General features: G+C 43.3%; 1 protein-coding gene across 1 annotated transcript; it reads left to right on the plus strand.

The window, feature by feature from the left end:
- Positions 1-13,934: 13,934 nt before the first annotated feature.
- KCTD12 (potassium channel tetramerization domain containing 12) lies at positions 13,935-15,898 on the plus strand. The gene has a single exon (XM_082245832.1). The coding sequence runs from the start codon at positions 14,177-14,179 to the stop codon at positions 15,149-15,151; it is 975 nt and encodes a 324-aa protein (XP_082101958.1). The 5' UTR covers positions 13,935-14,176; the 3' UTR covers positions 15,152-15,898.
- Positions 15,899-16,108: the final 210 nt, after the last annotated feature.

Consider the following 16,108-nt stretch of genomic DNA (forward strand, 5'->3'; position numbering starts at 1 on the left):
CATTGATCAACTGGACAAAAGGTGAGGATAAATTGCTTATTTGGGCACACGGAAAGTAATAAAATGGTTACATCTGTCAAACTAAAAAAAAAAAAAAAAGATTTTTTTTTTCTTAATTTTGAAAAATGTAGACAGCTCAGAGACATTGGATATGTTACCTTTTGTGTAAGGGCTTGTTCACACCATATGTGCATGAAAACTGATGGGAAAACTGCACAGATTTCACTTGCAGAGACATCAGTTTACATCGGTTTTATATACATTGACATCAGTTTACATCGGTTTTTATGTACGTTGACATCAGTTTTCATGCTTGTCAGTTATGTGCATTGTTCACACCAATGTTGAGGTCATGTCAGTTTTTTCCAGTGCAGAAAACTGCATACATGTTGCAGATTCCTGCACAGAAAAAAATCTGCATGTGATATCAGTGTTGTGATGTGAATGGGGCACATAAGGAACAGTTTTTTTTTTTTTGTGCCCTTGCAGAATGCCTGCAGAAAAACCAACGTCTCTGCACAATGGTGTGAATGAGGCCTAAGTGTTCAGCAGAACTGTTTCATTTTGCAAAACTGACATTTTCATATGTTATGTGGCAGCAATTATTTACTATTTTCCACAGACTGTTCTCTGCCACTAGAGGACACTTTGTTCCTAACAGCTTGCCAGCAATGGATTTCCGTCTACATCAAAATGGTCAATGCAATTTACCGCTATGGGGTAGCTACAAAAAAAGGAGACGCATATACCAGCTTGGGGGAGTCTGACATCATAGGTGGGAATGTTCTGCTTCTCAGTCTAGGGGGAAGGAGCTTGAGAAAGATCTGGAAAGAGGCAGCTGAAAGAGACTTTTAGAGTTACCCTGCTAGATTCTCCTGGTCAGATTCATGTTCTTGAGTGCTTACAGGACAGTGCAGAGAGCTGGAGTGGATTCCACCTGCTTCTTCTGTCTTCCCTAGAGCAGTGGTCCTCAACCCTGGTCCTCAGGGCCCACTAACAGGCCAGGTTTGCAAGATAACTGAAATACATCCCAGGTGATATAATTTGCTGCACAGCAATTGCAGTACTCTAGTCTGCATCTCCTCAAGGTAATACTTGAAATCTGGCCTGTTAGTGGGCCCTGAGGACCGGAGTTGAGGACCACTGCCCTAGAGGACCAAGGAAACCTGACTGCTGCATGGACTCCACAAAGACGTTGCTTTTGCTACAATGACTGTCTCCAGATTTCCAGCATTGCTTTACTCTGCTGCAAAACTGAACTCATATCTTTAGGAGCTAGTGAAGAGCCTTTCTTCAAGATGGATTATTTTATAGGGATTACACATCTGCTGTTTGTTTCAGTGTGTAATATCTTCGAGACAATATATGGGTTGCTATTTTTTTTTTAAATGGGATTTGTTAATTCATAGTTCTTCAGGACCCTAACACAGACTCGTGAGCTCATCAACAATAAGGTTTGGAACTTCTAGTTACTTTATCTAGATAGGATAAAGTAAACTGTTAAATTATGCCTGTTGGTGTTCCATTGCTGAAACTGGGATTCCACTTGTAATTACTGAACTTGAATAGGGTTTGTATAAAATATTTTGTTTAGGCAATTTTAATAAGCTCTTGTGTGACAGTGCGGGTACCTTGTGGTTGGCATACTCCATAAAGCATTGCAGCAAATATTTTGTGACATGTCTGTTTTTTGGGACGTTTTGGTGTGTCAGAAGGCTGATCATTTCAATAGGCTGCCTTAATGCAACACATGCTGATGTCTGACATAACGTGTGTTTAGTTTATTGCCCAAAAGTTTTAATATGCTTTCCCTGTATCAGTTGAGAATGTATTCTCCTCCATATACTGTATTAGGGATGGGCCGAACACCCCCCTGTTTGGTTCACAGCAACGAACTGCGAACCCCATTGAAGTCTATGGGAGCCAAACAGGAAAAATCAAAAGTTCCCATTTTGAAGGCTTATATGCAAGTAATTGGCCATAAAAGGGGTATAGGGGTCGGTGTACTGGGGGACATGTATCAATAATAAAAAAATAAAAATAAAGGTAGTTTTTTTAGAAGCAGGGATTTTAATTATGCTTAAAGTGCAACAATAAAAAATAAAAATTCCTTTAAATATAGTGCTGGGGGTTCCCTTAATGTGCCTGTAAAGTGGTGCATCTGTAGCATGCATAAAACATGCTACAGCAAAAATTACATTTCTAAAGAAAAAAAAGCAAGTCAAATCCCATTAAAAATGACTTTAAAAATGGTTACAATTGCCGTCATCTGGCTATTGTAAAAAAAAAGCAACATGGGGTTTCCCCCAAAATCCATACCAGACCCTTATCCAGGCATGCAGCCTGGCAGGTCAGGAAAGGGGGGATGAGTGAACGTCCCCCCCTCCTGAACCATACCAGGCCACATGCTCTCAACATGAGGGGGGTGGGTGCCTTGGGGTGGGGGTGGGGGGCTTTGCCCAATCAGGGCGCAGAATGCACTGTGCAGCGCTCAGTGTATAGCAGGATGTTCGTCGGGGCGAACACCCGGCGAACACCCTGCAAATTCGGGTATTTGGTGAATGGCCGAATAGGCAAATGTTCGGCCCGAACCCATGCTGGGGCGGAACCGTTTGCCCATCCCTATACTGTATATAAACTTGTTGTATAGTAAATACCCCGCATGCCTAGTTTTCACATTGATTTAAAAAAAAAAGTTATAATGTGCTTGACAAAAAATGCTTTACTTTGGAGCTTTAAAGTGATATTTAAGTCTCGTTTTTTTCCCGTAAAAAATAACAAACATGTTTTGCTTACCTGCCTGCTCTGTGAAGTGGATTTGTCGAGAGCAGCCCAGATCCTCCTCTTGTTGGGTCCCTCTTCGGTGCTCCTGGCTCGTCCCTTCCGTTGAGTGCCCCCACAGCAAGTGGCTTATTATGGGGGCACCCGAGCCGAGCCGCAGCTCCCTGTGTCCATTCAAACACTGAGCCACGGCGCGGCCCGCCCCCACCCCGCCCCATTTCTCTGCTCATTGGCTTACTGAATTTGATTGACAGCAGCGGAAGTCAATGGCACCACACTGCTGTCTCAGCCAATGAGGAGGGAGTCCTGGGCACCCAAATCTCTTGTGCAACATCACTGGATTTAGATGGACCTCAGGTAAGTATTAGGGGGGCTGAGGGGGGCTGCTAAACACAGAACGTTTTTATCCCAATGCATAGAATGCAATAAGATAAAAAAACCTTCTGCCTTGACTACCACTTTAATTTATTTACTATTTTTAGCATTTTATAGCAGAATTTTTGTTTGTTACAGTTTTTTTTACCTTTCATTACACCTTGCCCCATTAAATCTTAAGTCACTAGCAATGTAAAAACCTCTGTCAAAGAGTCTTTTATACAGAAATGTAGAATTTCTCAACCAGGGTTCCATGGAATGCTAAGGTTCCTCCAGAGGTTGTTAGGGGTTCTTTGAGCAATGAGCAATTTCTGCCTCTCAGATAAGTTGCCACTGACACCATTGGTAGCTATCTATGATTCTTCCCAATGACCACAAGTGTAAGAAACATTCTTCCCACTGACCATCACACTGAGGTATCATGGGTTGTAGAAGTAAAGATTTTTAGCAGGGGTTCTCTGAGGCCAGAAAGTAATTTCGAAGGGTTCTCTGTGTTGAAGAGGTTGAGAAAAGATGCAGTAGAGGATAATTTACAGGAACCTATAACAACAGTCTATTTATTTTACTTTGCCATGAATTATTTAAAAGCTGTTTGATTAATAAAAGTAACTGCACACTAATCTGTTTTTGCATGTAACATACAGCCTGCTTCAAAGGGCCAGTGTAGGAAGCTAATTAACCACCTCCCGCCCACCATATAGGCAAATGACATCAGTGGAGTGGTTCTATTGTTCTGGAACGACATCATACGATCAAGACCCCAAGACACGGTGCATCCCCAATCTCGGTAAAGAGCTGATGATGCGGTTCTTTACCCATGTGTTCAGATGTGTCCAATCACATCTGATCACATGTAAACAAGGAAATGCCAGTTATCGGCTTTCCTCTCCTCACACTGACAGCGTATGAGATGAGGAGAGCCTATCCGCAGCATTTCAGCAGCATTTCCTCACAGGGGAGACCTGCACAGATAATCAGGGCACTGTGAAGGAAGCCATTCATAAAAGGCTGCAGCAAAGGATCATGGGACATGTAGTCCCCATCACTAAACAGCCCAGCCCCATAGCAAACTATATCGGGAAGAGTCCATGGAATATTTTATATTTTGCCACAAGTTTTGGGAAAAATTTTATATTTTTTTATTTTTCATTTTTTAACACTAAGTTGTCACTAAAAGATACATTTCTCACACATGACATGGGTATATGTGGAATGACACCCCAAAATACATTCTGCTGCTTCTCCTGAGTATGAGGATACCCCATGTGTGAGACTTTTTGGGAGCCTAGCTGTGTACGGAACCCCGAAAATCAATCATCATCCTCGGGTTTTCTAATTGCATAAATTTTTGATTTTACTTCTCACTACCCATCACAGTTTCAGAGGCCCTGAAATTTCAAGATAGCACAAAACCCCTCTAAATGACACCATTTTGGAAAGTAGACACCCCAAGCTCTTTGCTGAGATGCATGGTGTGTCCATGGAATATTTTATATTTTGCCACAAGTTTCGGGAAAATTACATTTTTTTTAACACAAAGCTGTCACTTAAAGATAAATTGCTCACACATGCCATGGGTATATGTGGAATGACACCCCAAAATATATTCTGCTGCTTCTCCTGAGTACAGGGATACCACATGTGTGAGACTTTTTGGGAGCCTAGCTGGTTACAGGACCCTGAAAATCAATCACCACTTTCAGGTTTTCTAATGGTGTAAATTGTGCATTTCACCTCCGCACTACCTGTCACAGTTTTGGAGGTCCTAAAATTTCAAGATAGCACAAAACCCCCCAAAATTACCCCATTTTGGAAAGTAGACACCCCAAGCTATTTGCTGAGAGGCATGGTGGAGTCCATGGAATATTTTATATTTTGCCACAAGTTCCGGGAAATATGTGTGAGATTTTTTTGCAGTCTAGCCGAGTACAGGACCCCAAAAACCAATCACCACTTTCAGGCTTTCCAAGGGTGTAAATTGTTGATTTCACTCCTCAATACCTATCACGGTTTCGCAGGCCATGAAATGCCAAGACAGCACAAACCCCCCACAAATGACCCCTTTTTCGGAAACTAGACACCCTAAGCTATTTGCAGAGAGGCATGTTGAGTGTTTTGCAGATCTCACTCTTTGTCACAAAGTTTTGGAAATTGAAAAAAGAGGAAAAAAAAATGCATTTTCCTGTTTTTTCTTAATTTTGCAAAAAAACCGAGAGCTGCAAAATACTCACCATGCCTCTCAGCAAATAGCTTGGTGTGTCTACTTTGCAAAATGGGGTAATTTGGGGGGGTTGCCATCTTGGCGTTTCATGGCCTTCAAAAGTGTGAAATCAACGATTTACGCCCTTAGAAAGCCTGAAGGTGGGGATTGGTTTTCGGGGTCCTGTACATGGCTAGACTGCCAAAAAGTCTCACACATGGGGTATCCCTGTACTCAGGAGAAGCAGCAGAATGTATTTTGGGGTGTCATTCCACATATATATATTCCCCATGGCATGTGTGAGTGATCCATCTTGTTGGTATACATATATAAATCCAAACGTGATGAAAAGAATCCCAACACCAAGTAAACTGCAAAAGTGGGCTCTCACCAGATCAAATGGGTCTGAATTGCCATATAGCAAATAGACCTGTTCAGGCTTTATAAGGTGATCCTGATTCCTCCTATGATCATTACCATGGAAGTAGTTTTCAACTCATAAGGTGGTAGGCAGAGGGATGGAAGTCTCTCAAGACCAGATGACATGAAAACCAGAAAAAGGAGTGCACATAGCGTAATATTGCTAAAAACTTTTAATGAAATAAAAGGAATCGCACTTACAAGAATCACATGGTAACAGGCAATGTATTAAAATGAAGATCTACTGCGAGCTCCTGACGCGTATCGTCCGCACAAACATCATCAGAGGATGCACTCCGGTGGGACAGGAGAGCCCGAGAAAAACCACGGAAGGCGGCGGGAGGGGGAGTCCCCTCCCACTGCATGTAAAAAAAGTCTAGCGGCCAATTATCCACTAGGATTGCTTTTTCATGTAAGCCGACTGCTGGCTGTAAAAAACAATACCAAGGTGATGCCTAAATCTGCAGGCATCATCCTGGTATAACCACTCAAAGTCCAGCAACGTACCAGTACATTGCTGGTCCTTGTTTGGCATATAGTGTTGTTTTTTTTTTTTTTCATGCAGCCTGTGGGCTGAACGAAAAAAAAGAGAACCTAACAGAAATCACCACAGGAATATTGTGTAGTATTACACACCATTAACCGCCCAACAACCAAACCCACTGATTTAAAGGTGGGTACACATGACAATATTCCACGTATACCTAAAGGTATTTTAACTGCAGTGGTGAAATCAACCTACCACAGCTGCTGCCATCAGAGGTATCCATATATGCTGAGCGCAAACGTTGTTTGTGTCAGAATATATAAAATCAGTGTGGCAGCCGACGGGTACCTGCAAGAGAAACAGGTTAACAAAAGAATGAAAAACAAACAAAGTACAGTAAAAGTACAGTAGGAAGAGTAGAAGAACATAAAAATAACTGACACGACAACTGTTTTTGGCTTTTTTATTTTATATTTTTTTTGTATTTTTTTTTTAACACTTTCTTTGTGAACTGCAATTTTCCAGCTTATGGTCTCTCAAAATGTCGCCTGCTACAGACACGACATCTTCTTTGGGGGTATCTTTGGGTAGGGGTACGCGGGAGGACTTGTGGAAAGTGCCTCTCATGCAGCCGGCTCACTGCATCTGGAAGGGGAAGTTGGACAGGAACACCTCCTGGGTACAGGTAGGCATTGATGATCTCTTTCTGGAATTCTCAGAAGGATCCGGTTTGTCCTGACGCCCTGTATAGGACAAAGGCGTTCTGCATAGCCAATTAGAATAAATAAACAGACACTTTTTTTGTACCAGCGTCTGGCTTTATGGGCAACTAAATACGGCGCAAAGAGCTGGTCGTTAAGGTCCACCCCTCTCATATTAACCACTTTAGCCCCAGCCCTATTTCGGACACTTTTTGTTCACAAGTTAAAACCAGTATTTTTTCCTAGAAAACTACTTAGAACCCCCAAACATTATATATATTTTTTTAGCAAAGACTCTGGAGAATAAAATGTCGGTCATTGCAAAATTTTTTGTCACGCGGTATTTGCGCAGCGGTCTTTAAAACGCCATTTTTTTGGAAAAAATTTGAAAAATCACATTTCACTGCATTTAAAAAATACTAAACAGTAAAGTTAGCCCATTTTTTTTGTATATTGTGAAAGATGATGTCACGCCGAGTAAATAGATACCAAACATGTTACGGTTTAAAATTGCGCCCCCCGTGGGATGGCGACAAACTACGGTCAATAGAGATTTCAATCTGCGACGCTTTAAATTTATTTAACGGTTACCAGTTTAGAGTTAGAGTGTAGCTCTTTTTTTTTAATTATTGCCCACGCTCTGGCGATCGCGGCGATACCTCACATGTGTGGTTTGAACAGCGATTTCATTTGCGGCTCGACTTGCGTATAAGTTTTTTTTTGTGCGCGAGCTAACGGTGACGGGGACGGCTAAATTTTTTTTTTTTTTTTTTTCCTATTTATTTTTTCTTTTTTTTTAAACTTTATTACAGGTTTTTAAAAAAAAAAAAAATCTGATCACTTTTATTGCTGTCACAAGCAATGTAAACATCCCTGGTGACAGCAATATGTCGTGACAGGTACTCTTTATGGAGGGATCGAGGGTCTAAAAGACCCTAGACCCCTCCACTACACTTCCCTGTATGCAAAACGCCGAAAACGGCATTTTTGCATACAGCCGTTTTTCAAGTCTGCCGCCTTTTGCAGCACAGTAACCCGGACGTGACGTCATGGACGCCGCCTCCGGGTTACGTCATCGGAGACCCGATCGATGCCGTTTCCGGCATTCATCGGGACTCCATCCAGCCGGCGGACGTGCCGGCTGGGTGCTCGGGGCTCCCGGTGGGACGGTAGCCCCGAGCAAAGCCGCGGAAGGCGGCGGGAGGGGGGGGACGTCCCCTCCCGCCCCCCGGGTAACGATCGAGCGGCTCCCGGGCCGCATCGATCGTTACCGACGGAAAGCCGACCGTCGGCTTCAAACAACGGTACCGGGATGATGCCTCTAGCTAGAGGCATCATCCCGGTATAACCACTCAAAGTCAGCCGACGTAGAGGTTACGTGACTGGTAGTAAAGTGGTTAAGGTTGTTCTCGTGGACACAGAGGGGCTTCTCCATAACGCCAGTTGCCGTAGTAATTTGGATCGTCGTGTCTGGGTGAATGGAGGACAGCACGAAAACATCCCGTGTATCCCTCCACTTCACTGCAAGCAATTTTTCAGTTTTCAAGCAGGGTCTCTCCCCCCGACTAAGACGGGAATTTACAAGCCCCGGCGATTATTGTTATTCAAGAAGGTGACTAAATAGGGGCACACTTGTGTAAAAGTTGTCCATGTACAAATGGTACCCCTTTCCAGATAAGGGTGACACCAAGTCCCAAACTATCTTGCCACTGCTCCCTATGTAGTCTGGGCAGCTGGGGGGCTCCACAGTGCTATCTTTTCCCTCATAGACCCGGAAACAAACTGTATAGCATGTGGCCCTGTCACAGAGCTTATACAGCTTGACCCCGTATCTGGCACGCTTGTTGGGGAGGTACTGTTTCATAGCAAGGCAGCTAGTAAACTTAATCAGGGACTCGTCAACGCATACAACTTGTTCAGGGGTTAACAAGGCTGCAAACTGCTGATTGAAGTGGTCTATGAGGGGCCGAATTTTGTGGAGCTGATCATATTCAGGGTCTCCCCGAGGACGACAGATTTCATTGTCGTTGAAATGCATAAATCGCAGAATTTGCTCGTATCTTGCCCTGGATATGGAGGCAGAGTACACGCGCAGATGGTAAATTGGGCTAGTGGACCAATATAGCCGCAATTCACTCTTTTTTGTTATGCGCATGTTGAGGGAAAGTTCCAGAAAAATTTTAAAATCGGGAATCGTTATAGGTTTCCAGGCGAATTGTCTGGCAAGGGGCGAATTTTGGTTGGCGGCGATGAATTGTTGTGCATATAAATTTGATTGATCCACAATAGATCTGAAAAGATCTTCCGTGAAGAACAGCTCAAAAAAATTCAGGGGCGTAAAACCAGCTGTCTCTACGTGGATTCCAGGTTGGGCAGTGAATGGGGGAAGTACTGGTGCTGTAGTATCAGTGGGTTTCCAATTGGGATATGCCAGCGCATCAGGGAGGGCACTATGGGCTCTACAGGCCTGTTTTCGAATACGCAGTGGCTGTGGGCCACTACTTGTGCTAGCCACCGCACCAGCTTCAACTGCACTTATGGGACTCGCCACGTCACCAAGTGTTACTGTACTAGGTCCAGGGTGTACTAGGCCGCTGGCGCTTGCCAGGCCACCAGAAGGATGAGCGGCACTAGTACCGACACTCTGCTCCATACGAGCACCCTGTGATTCCTGCACCTCAGCAACTCCAGAATGGGGTCGGGTACGCCTGGGTCTAACAGGGACCCATCCATCATCGGAGCTATCTTTTAGGGAGCCACTGCTGTCATCAGGTTCGTATACTGACCCTGATTCTGCCAGTGAGGCTTCCCCATCTCTCTCATCTGACATGGTCAGTATCCTGTATGCCTCTGCACTACTGTACTAACGATTGGACATGTTATTAATGAAATGTACCGTTACAGTAGTGTGACTCACAGGTAAAAAAAGCACCTGGTTGTCAAGGACTATTTCAACCGCTACCAAAAAAAACTGCTAATGCTAGCAGGGATCAGACCTGACTCTGCTAACACAGCGGTTTTGTGTGTTATGTTTTTTTGTAAGTGACAGTATTCTATTGATTACTACACTTGCCTGGGTGGGGTGGGCTGGGCGGAGGGGTTAAATGCAGGTGCTTGCAGGAATCAGTGCTGATCATGCAAACACCGCGTTTTAGGAACCCTAAACTATGGGGACACTAGTATAGTTCTGATCAGATCAGATATTGATCTGTTCAAACACTATATTAGTAATGGAAGTGTGTGTGTGTGTGTGTATAGTAATCAAGGGGTTATTTCTAACTATGCGCCAGGGATCTACGCTATCTTAGACTGACACTAACACTAGCTAATGTCACCTGTGTCACTAATAATAGTGATCAGAAAAAAACTGTACACTATAAAAGTGACACTGTGACAGGGCAATGAAGGGGTTAACTGGGGGTGATCAGGGGGTTAAATTTTTATTTGGGGGGGGGTGGCAGGGACCCTAAACCTACTTGGGACAGAAAATAATTTGCTAGCGCTAACTCAAGTCACAATCGCACTAATACAAAATACAGTAAAACACTATTACCTGTTAATTAGTGTGCAATGTGACAGGGGGGAAGGGGTTAACTGGGGGTGATCGGGGGGATCAGGGGGTTAAATATTTATTGGGGAGGTGGCGGGTATCCTAAGTATAAAAAGAAGGGCCGCAAGCGCTAAACCTGGTCACAAGTCACACTTATACGGGTATATAGAAAATGCTATATACTGTATACAGTGTGTGTTGTGACAGGGGGTGTAGGGATGATCAGGGGGTTAAATCTTTATTGGGGGTGACGGGGACCCTAAACCTCCTTGGGACAGAAACGAACTCGCTAGCGCTAAATCAAGTCACAATCACACTAATCCAAAATACAGTAAAACACTATATTACAGGTTTATTAGTTTGCAATGTGACAGGGGGGGAGGGGTTAACTGGGGGTGATCAGGGGGTTAAATCTTTATTGGGGGGCGGCGGGTATCCTAAGTGTAAAAGGAAGGGCCGCAAGCGCTAAACCTGGTCACAAGTCACACTTATACGGGTATAAAGGAAAATGCTATATACAATATACAGTGTGTGTTGTGACAGGGGGGTGTAGGGTTTAACTGGGGGGGGGGGGCGATCGGGGGTTAAGTGTGCCTATCTAAGTGTGTGTATGTGTGCTTGGTGCAGTACTCACAGTTTAGTTGTGCTCTCTCCTCTCGATGAATCCAAAAAGGATCATGGGAGGGGAGAGCAGGTCTTTTCTGTGCCTGTGTTTACATTACACAGGCACAGATCAGTATCTGATTGGGCAGGACCGATCAACAGGTCCAGACCAAATCAATAGCCTGGACCTAATGACTGATCGGTTTGGAACCCAATCAAGCCATCAGCAGTGGCAGGGGTGTGCAGGAGTGCTCCCCAGAGCGGCAGGGATGAGCGCCATAGCCCTATGTCGGTTTGCCTGTAGGGGGCTGACTGCCGCAGTAAATAAAGTGTTTGCCCCCTGGTCTCTGAGTTATTCATTGTTGAGGAATTCCCTGAAAGTAGCCTGATGGTACCATTGAAATATATTGCTCTTGATCCTCAGTCATTACTATACAGTTACTTTACTTCAGATATACTGCTACAGTTTGTAACCACTTCAAAGAAGGTTCACAGTACAGACCATTTCTGTGTTTTACTATTGCGTGTGTCTTTTATTGGTAGTGTTCCCACTAACATTCTTACCGGGTGTGCCAGAGGGGCTGGGACTGTTCTTGGGATTGAGAGGCAAAGTACAGAACCAAATATACTCAAATATACTCAAATATACTAAACTCCTCCAGGGGTAGTGCTACACACAGAACACCTTTTGCAGGTGAACACACCTGCAGGTGAACACAATATTCAGGCATACAATATTCTATTCTCTGAGTAAACTAAGCAGCAGTAGTCTGATCACTGGAGAAGAGGAGACAGAGGAAATGCTTCCTCCTACTTGCAGCAAACTGATGACCTCATCACATCCTAGACAAATTAAAGTGATATTAAATCCAGATTTTTTTAAAAAATAACGAACATGTTATACTTACCTGCTTTGTGCAGTGACTTTGCACAGAGTAGCCCCCATCCTCCTCTTCTCGGGGGCCTCGCCGCAGCTCCTGGCCCCTCCCTCTTGCCGAGTACCCCTAAAGCAAACAAGCATAGCAATAGGGAAGGAGAAACCTGGGAGAGCCACTGCTCTCATGCACATCGCTGGATTGAGATGGGGCTCAGGTAAGTATTAGGGGGGGGGGCTGGTGCGCTTTTTTACATGTATAGAATGCATTAAAATAAAAAGCCTTGAGGCTTTGCAACAGGGACTGCATTTTAATGATAAAAGGTACAGCCTAAGGAAGTTTTAAAGCCTGCATTCCTTGCACTAAGGTAAAAAATGTTTATGCATCAATTGTTGCCCCTCACTGCCCCCTTATACTTACCTGAGCCCTCTTTTAAATCATCCCTGTGCATGTCTGCAGCTCTTCTCTCCCCTCACTTGCTGGTCTTACTGGCTTTGATGGGGCGCTGGGAGTCATTGCTGTCAGTCAATGCTGTCAGTCCCACTCTCTGTGTCAATGGATGCAGCAGCGGGGCTCGAGAGCAAGCACTCATGCACGCATGAGTACCCCCATGGAAAGTGGCTTCCCGTGGGGACATTGTACAGGGGGGAGGAGCCAGCAGCACCGGTGGGGGATCCAAGAAGTGGTAGTTCGGGTCCGCTCTGTCAATTCCATTGCACAGAGCAGGTAAGGATAGAGATGTTTGTTATTTTTATTTTTAGAAAAAAAAATTGCCTTTACAACAATTTTAAAAATGATACAGTATATTATGGCATATCAGCATTGTTATTATTTTGACTTTTAAAGATATTGAAAGGTCCACTTTAATTGATGTTGTGCCATCCAAGTTATTGTGATTTTACATTTTATATGAGCAAGGTTACTTGGTTGATTTACAGTAATGTATAGGAAGCGAGCCTTTAAGGTTAAGTATCAGTTGGGGGGTACCATTATCCATATAATAGAATAGAGAATGCAAAAAAGGAGACTGTTCCCCAACACAGTCTCCAAGGATAAGGGGAAAAGGGGAGAGTTTTTTGGACTTTCTCAGTACCTCAAAAAATTGTAAATGGAGTAAAGATAAAATACATTTTTTTTTTTATACAAAATGGTAAAAGATAAAATATATATAAATATATAAAAACCATTGGAGGTGAGTCTAACATTGATTCCACTGAATGCACGCCAATAAGGAAACAAAAAGGGTGTCATAGATCCTCACTGGGCGCAGTCTCCAAAAAAATTCACAGCAATGTGTAAATAGACAAATATGATTTACATATTGTTATGTGGCAAATAAATCTCATGATGTTTATTCTTTCTATATACATTGTCATTTAAATAGTCTTTATTTTGCAGGGTTGTGTGAAGGACTCTGTACACATCCTTATTTGCATATATATCATTCACTAATTTTAAGGGTACAGATCAGTCCTATCAATTATATGCTTGGAAGAACATAACTTGACATGCATTTTGGTGGTGTTGCGCGGATGATCATTGTGATATGTCAGCATTACTGCAGCTCAAGTGACAAAGAAAATAACATTGTGCATTGACATATTTCTAATCTAACGACTGCAGGAACAGCTGAGAGTGGGAAGCTCTGTATTCTGAGTCAGAAGACGCAATATGCATTTCATACCTGAAACTTCAAGTTATTTTTACTATCCTGGCTAATAAGAAAGGGAGAGAAAAAAGAGCTTGGAAGGGTAAGAGCACAGCAGAACTGTACACGTTCTCTGCTCTGAAAACATCAGGGTTACATCTGCACAACATGCTAAATCCTGAATTGCACACATCCCCTTTCTATGTATGTGATCAGCTGTGTCTGTGCTTTCTCTAACTCCCTCCCCTCCTCCCTCCCACGCCTCCAGTGTGCAATTCTACATAAAAACACAGTTCCTGCCAGCTTCCTCAATCAGAAACACAGGGAGAAGAAGAGCAGGGAAACAAGACAGTCTGCTTTTTGCCTTCGCTGCATTTGCAGTCTCGGCAACTAACCTGCAGAGACGGATACCTGAAGCACTAAACTCAAAGCACATGTACTTTATGTAGTTAGACTTCTGCTTTGCTTTTCATCCCCTTTTCACATCATTTTTTGGGGAGTAGGATAACTGAGACCTTTACTCCTTTCCAGCTGCCATGGCTTTGCCAGACACTGCACGTGGATTACCCAATGGAGGTGGCGGAGGAGGCACCTGCACAGTGGCCGTGTCCACTGATGTTTTGTTCCCTGAAATAGTGGAACTAAATGTTGGCGGACAAGTTTATGTGACTCGACACACAACTCTAGTGTCAGTGCCGGAGTCCCTTCTTTGGCGTATGTTCTCCCAGCAGAAACCGGGAGAGTTGGCTAGGGACAGCAAAGGTCGTTTCTTCCTTGACCGGGATGGCTTCTTGTTCCGTTATATCTTGGATTACTTGAGAGACCTGCAGCTTGTTCTGCCTGATTATTTTCCAGAAAGAAGTCGGCTACAAAGAGAAGCTGAGCACTTTCAGTTGCCTGAGCTAGTAAAACGCCTTAACCCTCTGCGAATCAGTAAGGACAGCTCCATAGGAGGTGAAGAGCCTCCTTTGCTCCTCACACCAGCAGCAGGTCAAGATTCTGATTTGGACACAGCAGGCATTCCAGTCTCACCATCTCCTGCAGCTGGGGTCCCCTCCCCTACTTTAGATCCCTATCGTTTCAATGCATCCTCTTCTTGCAGTCCTGCTTCAGTTCCTCGCCTAACTCCTTCCCAGTCACTGGAAGGCAGAAGATCTGGATATATAACAGTTGGCTACAGAGGTTCCTATACCATAGGACGGGAGGCACAAGCTGATGCTAAGTTCAGAAGAGTTGCACGCATCACTGTCTGTGGCAAAACCTCTTTGGCTAAAGAAGTGTTTGGCGAAACCTTAAATGAAAGCCGGGATCCTGATAGACCTCCTGAGAGGTATACATCCAGGTACTACCTTAAATTTAACTTTCTGGAGCAGGCTTTTGACAAGTTATCTGAAGCTGGCTTCCATATGGTGGCATGCAGTTCCACAGGGACATGTGCATTTGCCAGCAATGACCAGAGTGAGGACAAAGTGTGGACCAGCTACACTGAATATGTCTTCTGCAGAGACTGAACCTTTTAAGCATTTGAGATGCACAGGAAACACACTTTCAAGCTCATTCTGCCATATATAGTACGCCTTCTGATCTCCAATCCATAAAAAATTATGCTGCTTTCAGGCACATATGCATGTGAGATTGGTATAACCGTATTCATACTCTTTATTTGTAAGTCAATAAGAATTCATTTCCTGGACAGCACAATATTCAGTAAACTAAGAAATGGTGAATTACTGTAAGATCTCCCTTATGTATTAAGAAATATCCTGTTGCAAGTGAACTGTTTTGTACTGCTGCACAGCACCAGTAATCTTGTGCCATAAGGGGAGACACACACAAGCACACACACACTTTTTTGTTCGCTCTCTTCTCCTTTTTTCATTTCTGTGTGGGTGTTATCCTTTTTTTATTTTTTTTTTCCTTCGTGTTGGAATTTATCAAGACAGCATAAGTAAGAGATATCTGTTTAGGAATGTGAGGGAGGGATAAATATCTAACAAATGCTTCTTAGCTTATAGCAGGAGGTTGAGCAGGACATAGTCTTTGAAGGAAGCCTTTGCCCTCTAATTGGCTGTACTCCATAAAAAATATCAGTCTTAAGCATCTGACTGATTGCATTCGAATGTCGACAGCATCCAAACCATTGTGTCATTTCTTTTTAACTACTTTTAGGCTAAAAATTCTTTTTACTTCATCTGTTTGTAGTCAGTTGGTGATCTCAAGTGTTGTTTGCGCTATTTTTTTAACACATGAAAACCACTGTTATTATTGTGAGAGAAAAAAAAAAGCATATTGTTTTTGGTTGTACTAAAAGACTGAAAATTTAATATACTACACATTATGACAAGCTTTGTCATTTTTATCTGATCTAACATCTTAAGGATTATTAAAAAACAAACACAATGAGCAATATTGTTAAGTGACCAACGCCAACCAATCATAAATCGGTAAAAGTTACCTTTTTTTTTTTT

Source organism: Pelophylax lessonae (genome assembly GCF_965119305.1).
Source record: "Pelophylax lessonae genome assembly, chromosome: 2".
In the NCBI taxonomy this organism is placed as follows: domain Eukaryota; kingdom Metazoa; phylum Chordata; class Amphibia; order Anura; family Ranidae; genus Pelophylax; species Pelophylax lessonae.

Coding starts and splice junctions, on each gene's coding strand:
- KCTD12 (XM_082245832.1), top strand. CDS start 14,177: ATGGCTTTGCCAGACACTGCACGTGGATTACCCAATGGAGGTGGCGGA.